Genomic DNA, 22,471 nt, shown 5'->3' on the forward strand with positions numbered 1-22,471 from the left:
GGTTACATGTGAGCTGCACGCCGTCGGACGGTGGAAAGGATTAACTCTGCCCTTCGACTTTACATCTGTGCTGCACAAGTCTGGCAAAGCCACTGCGCTGTTGGTAGATTACCCTTCAAACAGCCAAATGCCATCTAATGATTATCTGGCAGTGTCTAAGGTGTGGCAGTTTAGGACTCCGTCTACACCCCAGTCTAGTTCTTATGATACCTACATAGAAATCTGAGTAGTCCTTATTATTCATTTCATCAATTATCTTTTTTTCCATTCACAGACTACCCCCTTTTACCCTCAGAACTGCCTTAATTCTTCATGGCATAAATTCAACAAGGTGTCAGAAACATTCCTCAGAGAATTTGCTACACATTGTCAGAATAGGATCAAGCAATTGCTGCTAATTTCTCTGCGGTAAATCCATGATGTGACGTTCCCGCTCCACCACATCCCAGAGAGGTACTCTTTTGGACTAAGATCGGGTGACTGTGGAGGCCTTTGGATTTATAGAAATCGTTTCTGTGCATAACAAACCAGTTTGGTGCATTACCCTGCTGGAGGTAGACATCATAAGATGGGTATACTGTGTTAAGAAAGGTATAGAGCTAGCCAGTAACAACTACATCTACTCAGGTAGACTGGGGTATTAAACAATGCTCAAATGGTACGAAGGGTCCCAAAGTGTGCCAAGGAAATATACACCTGATTATTACACCACCGCCACCTACTTGAATCGCTGTTTCAAGGCAATTTCTGAATTTCACTGGATATTTTAGCTTTTTCTGACCATTTTCCGTAAACCTGAGAGAAGGCTGTGGATGAAAATCCCACTATATCATCAGTTTCTGAAATATTATTCAGTTTCAGAAAAGCCCATCTGGCACCTACAACCATACCATGTTGAAAGTCATATAAATAATTTTTTAACACATTGTGGTGCTCAGTTCAAACTTCAGCACGTTGTCTTCACCACATCTAAAAGCTTTTTACTCATTCAATTGCTGTCATGAAATTGGCTACTTTGCTAATTTGTGTTAACAAATGATTGAACAGGTCATAAGGAAGTTGCTGGTGAGTGCAGGCTCACGGTGCATAGGGCTTAAAATTATTACAGCAGATAAACTTGAAATGACTTTTGACAAACTGACTGACTATCAAACTGTAATTTTATATTAATATTAGGAAATTAATTAGATTTCTTCTGACATAGAACCTATTAGAATTTCAAATTTCTTTAAGACTCAACTAAAAGCTACCAGACAACCGGTTATTTAAAAGTAAATGTGAATTGTGATACAGTCCGTGGTCTTGCACCATTATTGGTCACATTGTTAGACAGTCAGCAGGCTCATTGGACTGCAAAAAGCCCGGTATCTAAAGTGTTCTCTAAGCATAAGATTTGAAAAATGAATGAGAAATGAATAAAACTAAGAAAAGAACAAAGAGAAAGTTGTCTGCCCGAATGGTAACAGAATAAGGAAGGAAGATAAAACTGTAGTCCAACTACTAACATTATAGAAGTGTGCAAAATAAATGTGCAGATATGTCAAGTCAGAACATGTAAGGTTATGCTTGGATGGACACTTTAAATTGCACACACGCACACAGGCTGAACTGAAGTGAACCATTTTGGCAACAACAATCTTTCTGTCTTCCCATACCCCAACAGAAATAATAACTAATCCGCCATAAAGTCACCTTAGACTCACCTATTGCTATGGAGCTGGAGGCAGAGTCTCTTCACAACAAAAATAACAGCCGGGAAGTGATGCTGCATGCATACAGCAGGTTCAATCAAAGCTCTAACTTTAATGAATCTAAACTGTGGTTGCTATGCCAACTGGGCTGAATGATGCGCAAAACCCTAAAATTAGAAAAACAGATACGTCATCGTGTCTTGTTATCTGTAAACACTCTTCCTTTGTCTTGCAGTGAAGATAACACACTGAGAGTTAAAAGGACGAATGACACAAACTCAACTACTCAACTTTTCTTCATCTGGAGTGTTTAATCGCATTGATTCATGAGATTTGGAGCTCTCTGCTGATTCCTATTAGGAAAAGTACCTTTATGGAGACACAATGCCCTTTATTCCATTAGTACAGGTTTTATTTGTTTCATATGCTTCAGGGATTTCTCCTTTACTTCCAAAGACAGAGTGTGCAGCCCTTTACAAAGCCCTCTTACAGTTTGTAGCACGTGCTTTATGCTCCTTGTTGGATTTGCTAGATTTTCTTGCTTTGTGGATATTTTCCTTTTTACATGAGATTTCACAGTCAATCCACAGGTAGGCCTCTAAATGCTACCTTACAATAGTTATGAGTATTCTCACCACTTATTTGCCTCTTATTCTCGTATTTGTTATCAGATCTTATTATGAAGGATAATTAGATAAGGAATAAAATCCCAGAGTAAAGTAAAGTGCATAGCATACAGTTTACCTCTGCTGGATGATATTAAGCTTTTTGGGCTAATGTTAAGAACTGATTAAAGGAGGGCTAAGGATTTCTTACCTGAGGTTCTGTTAAAGGATTATAAGCACTTAACAGTACTGCAGTAGATAATTCTTCTTATCCTTTTGTATAAACCCACATTAGTTGGTCATTTACATGCAGTCTAACAGGAACCAAGACCAAAGTGGAGTTCTACTGGTGATGGGAACTCTGGCTAATTGGGGTGAAGCAGTTTTTTGGCTTGGCTCACTCAAAAGAGCCGGCTCTTTCAGCTACCAAACTGCTCTTAAGATTTTTGGTGCTTGAAGTTATCTATTGTACACAAAATAAAATTCCTGACTAATGATGCAGCAAAACTAAAATGCCAGGAGGCAGAAACACATTTCTGGAATGAATCCAGTGTTTCATAAACCGCACAACTACTATATCACAAATGTTTTAACACTGAACACCATCCTTAGCAGCAAAATTGAACAGACCCCATTAATTGTAACAGGAGCCTCGCCCGTAGTGTTGCAGCACTAGCCACTGCCAAATAGTGGCACTGCCAATAGCCAATGTGTATAACTGCAGAACCTCACCCCTCTGCATGCACAGAGGAAAGACAACGACACACATATTGACCAATCAAGTGCTGTTCGGAGAGAAAAAAAATGAGAGACAGAAACAAAAAAAAAGGCTCCAAATCGGAGCCGGCTCCTGTCGTTCGCTTCAAAGAGCCAGCTCGGTTTGCAGCCGAGACCTTTTTGAGTTTGGAGTTAAGACAACAGAAGACCATCTTGGTCTTGGCTTCTGTTGGACTGGAGGTTAGCTTCAAACTCAAGGACCAGCAAGCCTTGATTTATGCTAAATGAAGATGCCAACAGAATGATCTAATTTAAGACATGAACTGGTCATATGCTTTTAAAAGGAGCTCCCTTAAAAATGACTGAATTATGCCTTTAAGAAAGCCTAATCAAAATCAGATTATTCTTTGGTATATTGCAAAAACCTCTGCTTATAGTTGCTTGTCAAAATGCATCATTATTGTATGTTTTGGGGGCTTCTGGATTAGGAAGGATTCTACTATATTTTTGACTTTAATTAGATTAAAGCTAGAACAAACATCAATTGTTCTTTTGTTTTTATGACATCATGGGACAAAGTGATGCATTTATCTCATCATAGTTTCAGCTGGTCCAAAATGCTGCAGCATGTTTCTTATCATAAGGTATAATAATATCATTCCAGTTTTAGCGATTTGCACTGGCTACCTATCCATTGTTTAAGGATTTTAACATTCTTTATCTCACCTATAAAGTCTTTAATGGTTTAGTAACCATTTATTTAACTAAGCTCTAGCCATATATCCCGGAAAGAGCACCGAGATCATCTGGCCAGATGCTTTTAGTGTAGCCAGGGGCGGTTCTAGCCATTTGGATGCCCTACGTGCAAATGCTTTGTGGTAACATCCCCCGGAAAATGAACAATTCAAGAATCCTTCATGAGGACTAGTAAGTCGAGGCACGTGACGTTGCCCGGTATGGCGGACCCGGGGTCCCACCCTGGAGCCAGGCCTGGGGCGGGACTCGCCGGAGAGCGCCTAGTGGCCGGGTTGCTCCTTGCAAGACCTGGCCGGGCCAAGCCCGAACAAGAGACACGAGGCCATCCCCCAGTGGACCCGGCGCCTGCAGGGGGAACCGTGAGGGATCGGTGCAAAGAGGATTGGGCAGCGGACGAAGGTGGAGACCTCAGTGGCCAGATCCCCGGATGCTTAGGCTGGCTCTAGGGATGTGGAATGTCACCTCGCTGGTGGGGAAGGAGCCTGAGCGTGTGCGGGAGGTCGAGAGATATCGACTAGAAATAGTCAGGCTCACCTCCACGCACAGCGTGGGCTCTGGAACCCATCTCTTCGAGAGGGGCTGGACTCTCTTCTACTCTGGAGTGGCCCACGAGGAGAGGCGGCGGGCTGGGTGGGTTTGCTTGTTGCCAGCTGTCTCGTGTTGGGGTTTACCCCAGTGGATGAGAGGGTCGCATCCCTGTGCCTTCGGGTTGGGGACAGGTCTCTGACTGTCGTTTCGGCCTACGGGCTGAGCGGTAGTGCAGAGTACCCAGCTTTCTTGGCGTCCCTGTCGGGGGTGCTGGATAGTGCCCCAACTGGGGACTCCGTTATTCTGTTGCGGGAATTCAACGCCCACGTGGGAAACGACAATGACACCTGGAGAGGTGTGATCGGGAGGAATGGCCTCCCCGATCTGAATCCGAGTGGTGCTTTGTTATTGGACTTCTGTGCTAGTCGCGGATTGTCCATAATGAACACCATGTTCAAACATAAGGGTGTCCATCAGTGCACTTGGCACCAGGACACCCTAGGCAGGAGATCAATGATCCACTTTGTTGTCGTAACATCAGACCTTCAACCGAATGTTTTGGACACTCAGGTGAAGAGAGGGGCTGAGCTGTCCACTGATCACCACCTGGTGGTGAGTTGGATCCGCTGGAGGAGGTGAAAGCCGGACAGACTTGGCAGGCCCAAGCGCATAGTGAGGGTCTGCTGGGAATGTCTGGCGGAGCCCTTGGCCAGGGATGTATTCAACTTCCATCTCCAGGAGAGCTTTGACCAGATTCAGGGGGATGTTGGAAACATAGAGTCCGAGTGGACCATGTTCCCCGCATCTATTGTTGATGCTGCTGCCCGTAGCTGTGGCCTTAAGGTCTGCGGTGCTTGTCACGGCGGCAATCTCAGAACCCGGTGGTGGACGGTTACTGTGAGGCCAAGCGTGCCGCGGCCCGGGCTGTGGCAGAGGCAGAAACTCGGCCTGGGAGGAGTTCGGTGAGGACATGGAGAAGGACTACCAGTTGGCCTCGAAAAAATTCTGGGAAACCGTTCGGCGCCTCAGGAGGGGGAAGCAGTTCTTCGCCAACACTGTTTACAGTGGGGCTGGGAGGCTGAGGACATTGTCGGGCGGTGGAAGGAGTACTTTGAGGATCTCCTCAATCCTGCCATCATGCATTCCCTGGTGGAAACAAAGGTTGGGGACTCGGGGTTGGACTCTTTCATCACCCAGGCTGAAGTCACTGAGGTGGTTAAAAAGCTCCGCGGTGGCAGGGCTTCAGGGGTGGATGAGATCCACCCTGAGTACCTCAAATTTCTAGATGTTGTTGGGCTGTCATGGTTGACACGCCTCTTCAACATTGCGTGGCGGTCGGGGACGGTACCTCTGGACTGGCACAGTGGGGTGGTGGTCCCCCTTCATAAGAAGGGTGACTGGAGAGTGTGTTCCAACTACAGGGGGATCACAATCCTCAGCCTCCCCGGTAAGGCCTAGGACAGGGTAATGGAGAGGAGAGTCCGGCCGATAGTCAAACCTCGGCTTCAGGTGGAGCAATGTGGTTTTCGTCCCGGCCGTAGAACACTGGACCAGCTCTATACCCTCTACAGGGTACTTGAGGGTTCATGGGAGTTTTCCCAACCGGTCCACATGTGTTTTGCGGACCTGGAGAAAGCATTTGACTGTGTCCCTTGTGATGCCCTGTGGGGGGTGCTCCAGGAGTATGGAATCAGGAGCCCTTTATTAGGGGCCACCCGGTCCCTGTACTAGCGGAATTGCCGGCATTGCCGGCACTAAGTCGGACCTGTTCCCGGTGCATGTTGGACTCCAGCAGGGCTGCCCTTTGTCACCGGTCCTGTTCATAACTTTTATGGACAGGATTTCTAGACGCAGCCAAGGGCCAGAGGGGGTCTGGTTTGGGGACCAGAGGATTTCGTTTCTTCTTTTTGCAGATGACGTGGTCCTGCTGGCCCCCTCTAGCCAAGACCTACAGCATGCGCCAGGGACGATTCGCAGCCGAGTGTGAAGCAGCTGGGATGAAGATCAGCTCCTCCAAGTCAGAGGCCATGGTACTCGACTGGAAAAGGGTGGCTTGTCCTCTTCAGGTTGGAGAGAAGATCCTGCCTCAAGTGGAGGAGTTCAAGTATCTCGGGGTCTTGTTCACGAATGAGGGAAGAATGGAGCGGGAGATCAACAGACGGATCGGTGCGGCTGCCGCAGTAATGGGGTCACTGTGCCGGTCCGTTGTGGTGAAGAGAGTGCTGAGCCGAAAAGTGAAGCTCTCGATTTACCGGTTGGTCTACGTTCCAACGCTCACCTATGGCCATGAACTTTGGGTCATGACCGAAAGTACGGGATTCCGGATACAAGTGGCTGAAATGAGCTTCCTCCGCCGGGCACTCCCTTAGAGATAAGGTGAGGAGCTCGGCCATCCGGGAGGGGCTCGGAGCAGAGCCGCTGCTCCTCCACATCGAGAGAAGCCAGTTGAGGTGGCTCGGGCATCTATACCGGATGCCTCCTGGACGCCTTCCTCGGGAGGTGTTCCAGGCACATCCCACCGGGAGGAGGCCCAGGGGACAGCCCAGGACACGCTGGAAGGACTATGTCTCTCAGCTGGCCTGGGAACGCCTTGGGCTCCCCCCGGAGGAGCTGGAGGAGGTGTCTGGGGAGAAGGACGTCTGGGTGTCTCTGATGAATCTGCTGCTCCCGCGACACGGTCCCGGATAAGCGGAAGACGACGAGTATGAGTACGAGTACTCGCATAAATTTCCATAATCATTAATTAATTACAGATTTTTTTTTTTTATTCTTCACTTATCTTAACAGAATAATTTTTGTGATTATAATATTTCTTTCAGGATTGGGTGGACAAATATACATCTTTTCTGGAAATGTATGTTTATTATAATTGCAACAATGCCAAATGACAATTATCAAGAATATTCTACAGAAAATCTATAAAGTTTCTTTCACTTTACATTTTGCCAGAAGTACTTTTATGTATTTACTTCCACACAGGACTACTGTGTTTTATTTATTATGGAGGAAAATTATTTGCAGTCTTTTACATCCCTCTTACAGTGGGTTTCAACTAGAGTTTTTTAATGCTATTGTCAGCTTGTTAAGCTGTTTTTATTTTTCATCTCATTTTCTCTACTTTGAGAAAATTAAACATACTTTGTTCTTACCTCCTTATTTTTAATGCAATTTAATCTTAAAACACTTTGATCCACTTTGTTATTTTTAACTGTGCTATATAAATAAAATTGACATTGACATGGACAACAATCCCATCATCCACACAAGATCTTGAAAACCAATTGAAGCAAGTGGAAGCAAAATAAACTGTAGAAACCTATAGAAACGATACCACAACGAATGTGTGCCATAGTCAAAGCTAAAGAGGGTCCAATGGAACAAGTGTGTGACCTTTTTTGACTTTTTGCATAGAGAGATCTGGGTCCTAAAAGTATACAAAACTAAAAGTAGCTTCTAGTGACGTCATTCTGAGAAAAATCTGGAAGTTAGCTGTGATAATAAATTTTAATGACTGAGCTGCTAAACATAACAGAGAAACAAGGGAAAACTGTAAAAACAGAAATGAAAGTGATTGAGGAAAATGTGGGTTAATCTTAACCAGGATTGCCCCAATATTCATCAATAACATCGCAGTTGCATGTTTTGCCATTATTTATTAAAATCACTACATTGCCACAATGGAAGCTTCAAACAACTAAGTATATGTCGAAAATCCTTAATATGCACAAAATACTTTCTTTTCAATATACTTGTTATAATAACGATATTTAATAATGGATCATATCTTTAAAAATTAAGGTCAGCTTTTGAGCCTTTGCTGAAAAACCTTGTATTATATTTTCTCTCTAATGAAGTAAATGTATCGGTCTACAATAACATCATCTGTGTGTGTGTGTTTGTTGTAGGATCTTGCTGACCGTTGTGGTGATCTTCCGTATCCTGATCGTGGCCATTGTTGGAGAGACGGTGTACGAGGATGAGCAGACTATGTTTATATGTAACACCCTGCAGCCGGGCTGCAACCAAGCCTGCTATGACAAAGCCTTCCCAATCTCACATATCCGCTACTGGGTCTTCCAGATCATACTGGTATGCACTCCCAGTCTGTGCTTCATCACCTACTCTGTCCACCAGTCGGCCAAGCAGAGAGACCGACGTTACTCTTTCCTCTATCCCATAATGGAGAAGGACTATGGAGGACGCGACGGGGCGAGAAAGCTTCGTAACATAAATGGAATTCTAGTCCAGCATGGTGGAGATGGTGGGGGAGGGAAGGATGAACCTGACTGCTTGGAGGTGAAGGAGATTCCCAATGCCCCTCGGGGTCTCACCCATGGGAAGAGCTCCAAGGTTCGGCGACAGGAAGGAATCTCACGCTTTTACATTATTCAAGTGGTGTTTCGAAACGCATTGGAAATCGGCTTCCTGGCGGGCCAGTACTTCCTGTATGGTTTCAGCGTGCCTGGGATTTTTGAGTGTGACCGCTACCCCTGCCTCAAGGAGGTGGAGTGCTACGTGTCAAGGCCCACAGAAAAGACGGTATTCCTGGTGTTCATGTTTGCCGTGAGTGGCATCTGTGTGGTGCTCAATCTGGCCGAGCTCAACCACCTGGGCTGGCGCAAGATCAAAGCCGCCATAAGGGGAGTCCAGGCCCGCAGGAAGTCTATCTGCGAGATCCGGAAGAAGGACATGGCGCATCTGTCTCAGCCGCCCAACCTGGGACGCACTCAGTCCAGTGAATCCGCCTACGTCTGACAAAAACATTGAAAACAGAAAGAAAAGGAAGGAGGGAGTGGGATGAATGCATGATAGGGAAATGGATAAGGCATTTGAGGTCAAACAAGACAATCTCTCTTCTGGTACGATGGAAGAAAACAAAATGTAAAATGACCGACAATCTGGCTTGGCAGCTTTGAAGAACAATGGAAGGAGGCAGAGGATGGAGAATGTGATAAAATCTAAACTAGGAAAAAAAATAATTCTCTGCAGAATGGACTTATTCAACACAGTGGTCTCACAAGAAGACATTCCTGCCATTTTATGTCTGTCTTTTTAATTAATTACCTTCTATTCTCTGTAATGGGAAAAATCAAACGCACATGGAAGAACAAAATAAAGAGGCAAAAGAAGAAGGTGATGGTGTTCTCTTGGGAAATTGAAAGATGACCAAGGCGTGTAATGCATCTGATGGTGCTTTTCATCTGGACTTTATCAACTTCCCTTAAGAAAAGTGGGGGCGGGGGGGGGGGGGGGGGGGGGGGGGGGGGACAGGATAGGGGATGGGACAAGGAGGGGGAAAGAAAACATCATTAAAAGAGGAACGGAAGAACTGTCAGGGGCTTGACAGACCCTAAAGGATGAAGACATGTTTGGGAGCTACTTCAAAGGGGCGGAGGGCATCAAGCTCTGCAAGAACATATGATACAAACGTGAGGAATGAAGAGAGGAAGCGTTTTTCCTTTCCGATCCTCTCTCTGTCAGAGCCAGACTGAAGCCAGGAGAAAAGGAGATGCCTCCGTACAATATGTCTTGCCTCCGCTGGAACATCGACACAGGCCAAACTGAGAGAGAAAGACTGACGATGTTTATGCCTTGTCTCTTGGCAAACGATGATTTCAACAAAAACACAGCAACTGGCTACCATAAACACTCTTTTCTTCACCTCCCCTCCATCTCCCTCCCTTTCAGCACCACGACTGGCAGCTGTAGAGACAGGGGGCAGGGAGGGATGCAAGTGACAGAAATAACCCCTGCTACTCTCCTGCTGCATAAACTTTGAAGAGTGAACAAATGGACAGAAGAATGGTTAGTTTGAGACTCTTCTAAAGCACACATTATACAATCCTCCTTCCAACAGTTCTGTGTGCTAAGAGACAAAAAAAAGAAAAAGGAGAGCAGTAGGAGAACTAGCTGGGGAGGAGAAATTGATCACCTTATTATAACTTAAAATAATTTTTTTACAACACTTCACTAACATTTATTTTTGCTTTCAAAAACAATGGTGCCATGCAGATATTTCAATATTCTCTAACAATTACACAGAGTACTCCCTGGTTATATTATTTATTCATTTATAGTATATCCAAATATTTATTGACCTTTGGGGACAGGTTGGATAAATAGTCACATTTATTTCAAACATATAAACTATCTGTCTTTTCATTTTTGTTTTGTGTGAAGCGTTTGTCACTGGTGAGGTTGATTTATGAATCGTATAGTTGGGACTGGAGAAGTTGGGGAACTTTGTTTTTGAATACTGTGAGGATGTGCAGCTGATTTTTACATGTTTTTTTACTCTTCGGACTAAACCGAAGCGAGTCCAGATCAACAACAGCTGTACAGTATGTTTCCAACACAGAGCCTTGATTTTTTTTCTTAAAATCAGCTGCCCACCTTCAGGCACATAAGGCCTGTAAACCATTTGATAAAGGCATGTTTACATGATGCAGTGTAAAAGAAAATTAAGGGAATGATATGAAAGAAAAGGAAAAAGATGACACAGTGGTGCACCTTGATTAACGCAGATGAGAGGGAGAGTGGCAGACTGTGGGAACCTCCTGTCAGGAAGATGATTGTGTTTCTGGGCCCTCGCAGATATGCACCGATGCATAATTTAGAGCATGGCCCAAACACAGTGGGAGCTAAAGAAACCAGATATGGAGACAGTTCGGTAGACCTCATGTTGTATATTCTAAAGACTTTTTCAGCCCGGACAGTGTGCTTCTGTCATTCTTTAGGGAGGAGGCAGGTAAATACAATAAAACACACAAGTCATCCCTTACTCCTCTTTAAGCTTTGGCTTCATATTTTAACACAGTGGGTACCCTTTAGCTTCACATTTCAACATGTAATGTGATCTACATCTTCCAAACCGTGGTGCATTTAATGTTCAACAAATGCCTCAGAAATCTGAGAGATTAGGTGTAAAACAAATAATTAAATATAGGGCTTCGAACTAGTTGAGTTTTGCATTGGTACATTTGCCCTTTACTAGTTATTTGATACATTATAGTTCGGGTTAAAATATACAGTTTAAATCTGTTTAATACATGTTAGAGACTTTTTACAAACAGGAACAGGATATCTTTGTTTTTTTTAAACTATTGTTATTTGTCTGAAGTTTCTTTTTGGCTATAAAACTCTAGCAGAACAACACCAACTAGGAATCGGGTCAGGTGATTTATGTTAGATGTAAACAGCCAAACTATATAACAAAATTTGAAAACCAACACTTAAATAATAAATTAGTAGTCATGTAACTAATCCTTTTGGACCTGATACTGATGTCGTTCTTGGGTCAGATATCTGGCTGAAGCCACCAATCCATATTTAAAGAAAGTCCGTTCGTCCATCCCTCTGTCCCTCCCTCCCCTTAAGATATGCTCACAACATACAGCAGTGTAGGAAACAGTGCCTGCGGGATTTATGTACAAACAAGAGGAAAAGCACCAAAACAAAAACACGTTTATGTTAAATGTTTAGCAGATCTGGATCCAAAGAGCCTGGATTGGAGCCTCTCTAATTAACAGTGTTGACTGCACATTTTCGTTGATATTCACAGAGGGACCACAGCAACATACAAAGCACAATTAATGTAAAGCACACATTTGAATATGCTATCAACATTTAAAATAAACCTTTTATGCTCACACTAAAAACTATGCAGCTGCACACAGATCCTTCTCTGTATCCACTCTCTTACATTTCCCTTTGACCTAACATTGCACCACATGCATCCAAAACACAACAGTTGGTTTTTGCTAATGAAGCTGTAGAAATTCCCAACCGGACTCTATGCTCCATTCTTCACCACTGTCATACTCTCCCGGATTCTTACAGGTGATTATCTCCAGATTTAGTTTCCTCCGAGGATGTTTATGGGGCTCAGTGCCATCAGTACAGTCCTCCATGCATGCAATAGGAAAGGACAATTTCTCTGACATGTCATGCTGGAATGTCTAATAATAGTGGTTGGGTTACCCATTACTTGTAGTGCTTCTAGCGAAAGCTTAAGTAGTGACCTTGAGCTTAAAAGCCAAGCCAAAGTCCTGTTCTATATGCAGCTCCGGTTGGAGAGTCTCTTCATAGTATAACCCTGATCTAATCTCCACAGAGTACAAGTCAGTGCTAGTTTGAGTACTATTTTTACTTAATGGCACACATACACACACACTCAACGTGTACTCTTTCTGGAAAATAAAAAACGTCTAAATGTAGGAGCAGGTAGTTTGAGTTCAACTTGTGCTCTTAGGTTCTGTGGTTATGTCTGGTTTCATTCAGGTCCGAAACACAAACATATCCTTAGTGTGAAGAGACAGAGGGCCATAAATGTGTCCTGCTTTTCTTCGGTTTACGTTTATCCAGCGTTCATTAGTGACTCAAGCCTCCTGTGGTTACACAGTGACTGAGTTTGTCACTTTCACTGTAAAAGCAGGCCCCCGTTAACAGTCTACCACTCTCCAGCACTCTGCTTTTCTATTTGTCAATGTGAATTCAATTATGCAACCTTTTTAGTCTTTGCTTCTCTTTTCTACTTGTGGGTTCATTTTGTTGTTTCTTGCTCTTTTTGTGCAGTGGAATATCAAAAAAGAAAGATTTTTTATCTGTGTAAAGGAACTTTTTTTTTAAAATCAAGGGTAGAGTTAAAATATGATAGCAGAAAAAGATGTTTTACTTCCTTCCTTGCCAAAGTGGTATGCAAAGTTTAGTTAATTTACAAAGATCTGTTTTTAACTGCATGTGTAAAAGATATTATAAGCATGTTTCTATGTTTTGTTCAACAGAACCTTTAAGGAAAAACCTTTATAGTCCAAATTATGGCGTGAGGCTATTAATCTTGATGCTGTGTGTATTTTATGGCTACAGATCGTTTGGTCCCTTCGCTATTTTGTTCCTTTGTAGTTTTATTTGTTTTGTGGGGTTTTTAGGGTTCGAGATGTTACCGTCTACCATGGAACGATTTGCATGGAGCATGCGTTACTTGTAGCCAGGGTAATTTTCTATATTCAACTCATAGTCAAGTAAGTAAGTGGTTATATGAATCCAGTGGATATTTACCTGCAGGAGGTCACTCAAGAGTTATTTTGGTTTGATTTGGGGTCCATGATATTTCATAATTCACCTGACCAGGGTTTAGAATAAATGTACATAGGGTGTAATACAGAGTTTTCCAAAAACAATATGCATTTGAATTATACATGAGATTTTAGCATTTTATGACTATCTCTAAATTATGGAAATATTTAGCTACAAAGAAAAATAAACACATCTGTCATGGGTACGAAATGTCAACATGAAGGTACAAATTGGCGAAGGGACAAACTGACTAGAAGCTGCTAAACATCCGATTGTTCAGACTGCACAGTTCCAAGCAGATTATACCAAAACAGTGATGTTAAAGCTATCTTTCCTCAAAAACATAGAGAATCTATTCATACAGTTAATGTTCTACTTTGTTAAATTTGCACATAAATATATATATACCTTTAAAAGAGAAGTACAAGATATTCTATATTCTTAAAGCAGTTGTTGAAATGATTTACTATAATAACACAGGGTACATACCAATATATAGTCAGTATACAGGTAAACTACTGGCACTGATAGATGTCAAACACTAGAACATTCCAGAATTTTTTGCTAGAATTTGTAGCGTTTTAGTAGATGAATAAATCCTCAGTGAAGCACCCTATGGACAAATTATTAGAGTCCTGTTCACAGACAGCAGACTCAGGAAAGAAAACAGTGTTGATCTGTAAAAATGCTGTTTCCACTTACCATCAAATCTTGCACTAAGCCCACCCATGTAAACTGTCCTTAAGCCTGAGCATTTGCTCACTGGTGCTTTTTGAGCTTGGACTCACTGAGACACATTTCTTTCAGTCCAGCTAAATACTGCCCAAATATACAGGTCATGTAGCAATGCAAGCAATCAGGCTTTTTCTTCTTGACTGTTACTAACCAGGTTATAAAGCTATATTACTTTATAGCCTGCAGCAGGTAATGTAATTTTCATCCATCTCTTCGGTTACTTTTTACTGCAGCACAGTAACAAACAATTTGAATCCTCAGGAATGCGGCATAACAAGCTGTCTCATTCATTAACACAAATCGTACTACTCTTACTACGTTACTCTCTAATCTGCTGCCAGGAGGAACTTAGAATAATTTAGTAATCACATTATGTAGCTAATCCTAAGGGCTCCTAGCAAATAAAAAAAAAATAATCATTAAACATCTAAGGGCTTTTTATTCATTGCAAACTAAAAAGCCATATTAAAAAAATTAAATCAAACTTGACATGTTACATTATTTTGAAAGATCACGATGTGAGCCAAGATCACAATCATGCGTGGTCAGACATTGAAAATTTCTCAGTATTTAAATGGAAAATTAGACATAATGTTTCATATGAAAAGCTTTATTTGGTGGTATGATTAATGGAAAAAAGTCATTTAAAAATCTTCTTTATACAAACATTAAGATTCATATTTCACCATATTGTCAAACAAAAAGCTCCCACCTCCCCTCTACAACCCTGTCGTGCAGTGCCTTGCACAAGTATTCCCACCCTTAGAGCAATTCCACATTTTGGCACATTACAGCCACAAACGTCAGTGTATTTTATTAAGATTTTACCAACACAAAGTAGTGCTTAATTGTCAAGTGAAGGAATATGATATAAAGTTTTAACAACCTGTTACAAATGAAAAGCTCAAAAGTGTGGCAGCCATTTGTCTTAGTAACGAAAATGTTTATTTTTAGCCTATTCTGACTTGAGAACCTTCTTCCATGTTCGCTGTTTCCTCCGCATGGCTTGTGGCAGACTGATCACAGATCACAATTACGTCAAATCACACTGAATTTAAAATACGCTAAATTTTGTGGTTGTAATCTGACAAAATGTGAAAAATGTAGAAGGGGTATGAATACATTTGCAAGGCAGTGAATACTTATTCTCACAGGCTAAATCGTAACCCTTTCAGGGTTCAGGAACCCACCCTCTGGCCTCTCACTAATCTGCCATGATATCACTTGTGATTATTTTATCTTATTACACTTAGTGGCAGAGCTTGTGAGAGTGCAGTTTAAACCACAGCCCAGATCTGACCAAACAGATGCCGTGTGGCCCGCTGTAAATTCTGATTTGTAGTTGTATGAGACACTGATCCTGAAAATACAACGGGTCACGTCTCACCTTTTTTAACATGACATCAAAAGCCCAGAGGAAAGTACCGTCGTGTCATGGTGTGAACGTCAGAGGGATGAAGGCCTGAATGGTTACATGTGAGGGGAGCGGGGAGCAAAGTGAAATGTGGCCAATATTTGGCATCCTGAGAGATGAATATTTAGGATATGTGAAAGAAGAGATAGATTTTAGCCCTTGGAAATTACATTTATCTGCGACATCTCTTTGGATGTAAAACTTGGACTGAACACACAAGTGATGTACTGCACACTCAAACACACTCACGCTTCATGACCTTTATGACAAAGATTTAACGTTCATGACTGCAGATTAGATGATGTAAGCAACGGACCTTTGTTAAAGGTCCACTGTATATTTCTGACTGGTGTACTGTATGTAAAGACTGAATAAAACCTTGAATGTTATTTCAAGCCTGAGGTAAACTTGTGTCTACTGATTTATGACCTTTAAGTGCCAACCAGTTTTATTGTTCCTTCTTATAAAGATGTGCAAAAGTATTAAAACAAATTCATATTCTCTTGCAGTAGCGTAATCTCAGATCACAAATATGAGAAAGACCAAACATTTATTTGAGCACATTTATGAATTGGGGAAGAATGTAAGAAAACATACTTTTGAGCAGAATCACCAGTGCCACATTCAGCCGCTCAACAACTCCCTATTTATCTTGTCAACACATACAGTGAGCAGCATGGTAAAGAAAGTAAGATGACTTTCCAGAGTCACCAAGCCTTCATAACAGTCAGTAGATATTATCTACATGTCAACCATTTTTTTCATTAGGCATGTCAAAAAGTTCTCTTTCTGTCCTACCATCACTAACATGAAGATGTTGATTTTGCTGAGTTCTCCTAGGACTGGAACCATGGTCAGATGAGACTTAAGGACAACGCACCTTGGTGATGTAAGGGCCAAGTCAAAGAGTAGAGACAACTGATGGATGGATGGATGCATAGATGCGTCTAGTCAGCAGCACCCAGCAATCCATTTTAAATTTGCTCTGTTTAAATGCAGCAACGGTTTTGACAAAACTATAGCTCAAGTCTGGTAATTTCTTATTTCTCTCTGTTAATAAAACCACTGAACCACATTACTTGACAAGATGCACCACAGTGCAGCGTTCCTCTTAAGAATGAACTTGCCAGTAAAACACTCCAGTTTGGTGTGAGACAAAGGAAAGATATTTGGAGAAGCACCTCATGTAAATTAAGCTGGCACTGTATATGACTGTTTGGGATTGCGTTTTATTCCTGCATAATTCAACGACAAAATGTGGGAAAACATGAGAATGTGTGAGTGATGTATTTTCGGAGGTACAACTAAAAGTAAAAACAAGTCCTGATTCTGTGGTGTAAAAGGAGCCCAGGTGACATCGGCTCACGTTGATACGGGTCTAAATATAGCAGACAAAAGTAGTACTTGCAGAGATATGAGTGCAGCACAGCTGGTTGGTGTAATGACATTTCTGAAGTCAGTAGGTGACTCTGAAACGTTTCAGTGGGATTAAACCCTTTCCACGGTGTCACTGATGCAAGGACAGAAACCATATCTGCGTCTGCTGTCGAATGTTTTTCAGCACCTCCTGTTTTTAGAAGCACACAGTTACAACACACATGTTTACAGTATGAGTGCATTCACAAAACTCACTGCATGTAGGTGTTTCCTATTTCGAAAACTGTGAGTGTCTAAACCCCATCCACCCTTTTCATGCAAGGTCACATGGTGGCTCTGCTCGACTAGGATTGAAAGCCTGTTGCCATGGCGATAAGCCAGCCGGTAATATCGCTAAGCACATTCAGGATTAATCTGCCGACAGATGGCTGGGTGCGCGGCATCACTTCCTGAAACAGGCACATACATGGGATTCATATTCTGCTCCATCATTTGCACCACTGTTGTCCCCTTTGTCTTTACATTGCCTCCGCTGCTGTGGGCATGCACACATATCATCATCCACCTCCTTCCTAAACCAAGATGAAGCTTTATCTGGGCTCATTATCATCACAACCATCATGACCAACCATGGTCTGCTCACTCTGCTTGTCGTATCCACTACAGCATCTATTATCTGAGAGCCATTAGAGCCATTACCTGCCTGCATGCCAATGGGATCCATACATCAGGAAGAGGTTAAATCAGTGTGCGTGGCTCTCTATTCATCACTACAGCATCATGATAATAATAAGGGAGGGCATTATTTAATGGGTCAGGGTTTCTGCACCTCATTCACACCAGGAGTTCTGGTTTATTCACTGGAGAATTTACAGCTCTTTAGAGGTGAGCATGAAAGCCAGAAACATACCATGCTCACTTTTAAGATTTCATGTGCTGTGCCCGATCTGATGTGTTTTTCTTTCTAGTCTTTCCAGGAACTGCTAAAAAAAGGGGATTTTTGCACTTCAAAGTTTTCTGGGGATGATTTGGGAGATTTATTTTTAGAATCACTGACAAGAATAGTTAAGCACCCAGAAGAAAAGATATGGATTTGGAATTTATTTTATACACATGAAGACCAGCTATGGGTGTGTAAAAGATTTGATTTGCAAGGAGCAGGCACCCATTTCAAGAACAGACCCGGGGTCAGTCGAGCAGTGAGTTGGGGTCACTGGACGCTCAGGATTACTGGTAGATGCTTCAAACTGCATTAGCAGAATCTGACAGAGTATGATGGGGACTGTTTTGTGGGTTTTTGTTAGGCCGTGTTATCAAGTTGTGTAAAAACCCGATACGTAAGGTGCACAGTAGGTGATATCAGCGGCCTGATGTTAGGATCAATGAGTAATTGAGGACAGCTACTTGTCATGTTATATTCTACCATCAATGTTGTGCCAGTTATGTCTTAACAATTAAAAACTAGTTATAAATTTAGTTCAATGTAGTTAAAATGAATTCATTCAAGTTCATAGTTCACTATTTAACATTATGAACTAAGTTCACACGCCTAATATGAACTGGTTCTCGTTCTGAAATATTTTGTCTGAAATATATTTTAAAAATATACATAGGTTGTGAAATGATGTCATCGCCTTGCTGATGTGGTGTGGGCTTGGCCATCATTTTATCCTCTACTTTTCTACTGGCTAACATGAACTGTATTTTATGTCTGAATTCCCAAAGCAACAGATCTCTTTCACATATTTTAATTATTTTAACATCAAAAAACAAAAAGAGACAGTCATTTTAGACTAAATAAATAATTTCAGTCACTTCAAAAGGAATTTAAGGTTGGTGTTCGTCTTTAATAAAATCCTACTTACCTGTACAATGGATCTGAGAGAAAAGTTAGAAGTAACAAAACCATTGAGCTGCAGCTTCTCTGCTCCTCTCCATTGTATCTCCAGACCATAAACAATAAAACTGGAGTCCAAAAAAGTAACTATTTCTTTATTCATTAGTTTTGAGGGTGAGGGTATGAGCCTTCAGTTTATATTCTTACTTTTAAAGTGAAGCCAAGGACATTATAGTCAAGTTTAAACCAAAGGGAGAGGCATTTAGTATTATATACAGGGGTTGGACAATGAAACTGGAACACCTGTCATTTTAGTGTGGGAGGTTTCATGGCTAAATTGGACCAGCCTGGTAGCCAGTCTTCATTGATTGCACATTGCACCAGTAAGAGCAGAGTGTGAAGGTTCAATTAGCAGGGTAAGAGCACAGTTTTGCTAAAAATATTGAAATACACACAACATTATGGGTGACATACCAGAGTTCAAAAGAGGACAAATTGTTGGTGCATGTCTTGCTGGTGCATCTGTGACCAAGACAGCAAGTCTTTGTGATGTATCAAGAGCCACGGTATCCAGGGAAATGTCAGCATACCACCAAGAAGGACAAACCACATCCAACAGGATTAACTGTGGACGCAAGAGGAACCTGTCTGAAAGGGATGTTCGGGTGCTAACCCAGATTGTATCCAAAAAACATAAAACCACGGCTGCCCAAATTACGGCAGAATTAAATGTGCACCTCAACTCTCCTGTATCCACCAGAATTGTCCGTCGGGAGCTCCACAGGGTCAATATAATCGGCCAGGCTGCTATAGCCAAACCTTTGGTCACTCATGCCATTGCCAAACGTCGGTTACAATGGTGCAATGAGCACAAATCTTGGTCTGTGAACAATGTGAAACATGTACTGTTCTACGATGAGTCCACCTTTACTGTTTTCCCCACATCCGAGAGTTACGGTGTGGAGAAGCCCCAAAGAAGCGTACCACCCAGACTGTTGCATGCCCAGAGTGAAGCATGGGGGTGGATCAGTGATGGTTTGGGATGCCATATCATGGCATTCCCTTGGCCCAATACTTGTGCTAGATGGGCGTGTCACTGGCAAGGACTACCGAACTATTCTTGAGGACCATGTGCATCCAATGGTTCAAACATTGTATCCTGAAGGCGGTGCCGTGTATCAGGATGACAATGCACCAATACACACAGCAAGACTGGTGAAAGTTTGGTTTGATGAACATGAAAGTGAAGTTGAACATCTCCCATGGCCTGCACAGTCACCAGATCTAAATATTATTGAGCACTTTGGGGTGTTTTGGAGGAGCGAGTCAGGAAACGCTTTCCTCCACCAGTATCACGTAGTGACCTGGCCACTATCCTGCAAGAAGAATCACTTAAAATCCCTCTGACCACTGTGCAGGACTTGTATATGTCATTCCCAAGACGAATTGACGCTGCATTGGCTACAAAAGGAGGCCCTAGACCATACTAATAAATTATTGTGGTCTAAAACCAGGTGTTTCAGTTTCATTGTCCAACCCCTGTATATCATATGTATGATAAATGGCATACGAGTTCTCACAAAGGCTGCCTGTGTGTTTAAAGCTGGGGACACACTAGACAATTTTTACCCAATTTTATCTCTGATTCCCAGTCAGAAAAAGTCTGCATCAGCCTGCAGTAGTTGTGGTCAGCTGGTGGGGCAAGTTGGCCTGAAAATCTTTCTTTGAGAGGGCTGGTGAAGACTGGAGTCTGTACGTCTATGAGAGGAAGGCCAGCGCTCCCACTTCAGTCGCAGTCAAACAAACATATTTAAAATCATTTAGCCTAATCTGGACGAAGTTATCAACAGTTACCAACAACCACAGAAAAATAGAGGGCATTGGCTATGAGCAGATTTTTCAGTTTTCTTGACAACTTTATTTTTAAGTGTCCAACATTATAAGGAAAAATGCAAAATAGTGGGCATAATACAAACTATCAGTTAAATAATTATAATTAGTCAGTCAGTCATTTTCTATTCCGCTTCTTCCATAGTGGGTCGCAGGGAAGCTGGTGCAACAGTTTATGGGCAGGAGACGGAGTACACCCTGGACAGGTCGCCAGTCCATCGCAGGGCAACATCCTCAGCCAGGAGTCGCACCCAGGACCTTCATGCTACTAGGCAACAGTGCTATCAATCACTGTACAGCTCCCAATTTCGGTTTAAAAAATTTTTTATTAATTAAATTATTAGAATATTGATAAAAAGCCAAATGTTTGCAAGACTTTTCTCCGTTAGTTATGATGATTTTCTGTTTACAGCTTAAGAAAACACAACATTTAAGATTAGAATATTACATCAGGCCAATAAAAAAAACCATTTTTTAAAACAGAAAGGTGGGCTTAATGAAAAGTATGTTTTATACCTGCTTGAAGATTGTTGTCTCTTAAAGGTAGTTTTATTCTGAAAAAGGAGCCTCATTGGAATGCATGTCGTAATTTACTGAGAAGTGCCGGTAAAGTACATTAAATAATAAATGAAATATATCAGACAACTCAGATATTGAACATGTTCCTAAATGAGGGTCAGTTAGGTATAAAATAGTGTGGTTTAGTTGAGGCTATATAATTAACATCCCAAGCATTATATTATTGTTGATGATAGAAATAAAAGCAATTTTAGAATGAAGTCAAAATTTAAAGTCTTTTTAAAACCCACCAGCAACCTCACATAGAAAAAAATTAAATAAAAATGTTCCAAGCTCTCAACAGTATTACAAGCATTTTAAATTACATCACTTTCATTTTATAGGGAGTGGAAAGGAAAACCGTGTGTCCGAATCCTGAGAATGCCTTCTGTTACCTAGTGGTATGTTTGTTTACCCTTACCAACCCAAACTGTTGCGAGTTTGACGTGTTCAGTTACCTTAAGTTGGTTTTATGAATCTGAATGTTGTCTGTGATTCATGAGAAGCTGCAGTTTAGTGTGGGATCCCCGGTGTTTCAGAAATCTGCTGAATCCAGTCTTTTAGTATGAATTCCAAGTCTTTTCGAAATCTTTGGAAACTGGTAAAGTTGTGTAGTGTGTCTCTGGCTTTAGGTGACATTGCGGAGTCAGTCATCAACCTAGCCTTGAGGGAAAAGAGTTTGGATATTTTCTGTATAAAATTTTGAAATGTTGTCTGACAGCTGACACACACCCTGAACAAGCTGCAAAACAGAAGCAGAAGCAGAAATACTCCAGGAGACACACTCTTATCATGGCATTGGACTGAAAAAAAAAACACATTAACAGGTTAATAAGTTTTTCTGTTGCCTATTTAGTTTATTGCCACATAATCAGGATTAAATTATCATAGTTTGTTGAAAAAAAAATAAGACTGGGTTGGTCGAGTGAATAGCAAAAATATGGGAACAGTCAGACAACAGATGCATGTTCCATCTGCTTTTTACTACAAGCTAATTAGTTCACTCTTTAAAGTTTTATTAATTATGAGTAATCAAACACTATAGCAGTAGTCCTTGTTATGTAACATCTTTAAACCCTGAGTTGAGCCCTTCAAGTGGCCTTCAAGTGTTTTATTTATATTTTATTTGAGTCTTCCTAAAACATTAGAAATATTAATACAAGATTCCACAGGGTTGTGTAGTTAGACCTTGATTTTTTAATGCACATATGCTTCTGTTGAAGAGAAATTATAGGAAAAAGTATTAATATGCATTGATTGAAATATAACACTCAGCTATGCTAATATG

General features: G+C 41.7%; 1 protein-coding gene across 2 annotated transcripts in view; it reads left to right on the plus strand.

Annotated features, from left to right (window-relative positions):
• The window catches only part of LOC124883806 (gap junction delta-2 protein), a 103,571-nt gene that overhangs the window by 31,255 nt on the left and 49,845 nt on the right, over nucleotides 1-22,471 (plus strand). The window contains exon 2 of one of the 2 annotated variants that reach the window (XM_047391152.1): nucleotides 8,203-9,524. The exons of the other annotated variant lie outside the window; for it this stretch is intronic. Within the exon in view, the coding sequence (XP_047247108.1) occupies nucleotides 8,203-9,052 (850 nt within the window). The 3' untranslated portion in view covers nucleotides 9,053-9,524. Of the gene's footprint in view, nucleotides 1-8,202; nucleotides 9,525-22,471 lie in introns of those variants that run through there. 2 annotated transcript variants of the gene reach the window in all.

This window comes from Girardinichthys multiradiatus, chromosome 18 (genome assembly GCF_021462225.1).
Source record: "Girardinichthys multiradiatus isolate DD_20200921_A chromosome 18, DD_fGirMul_XY1, whole genome shotgun sequence".
Classification (NCBI taxonomy): Eukaryota; Metazoa; Chordata; class Actinopteri; order Cyprinodontiformes; family Goodeidae; genus Girardinichthys; species Girardinichthys multiradiatus.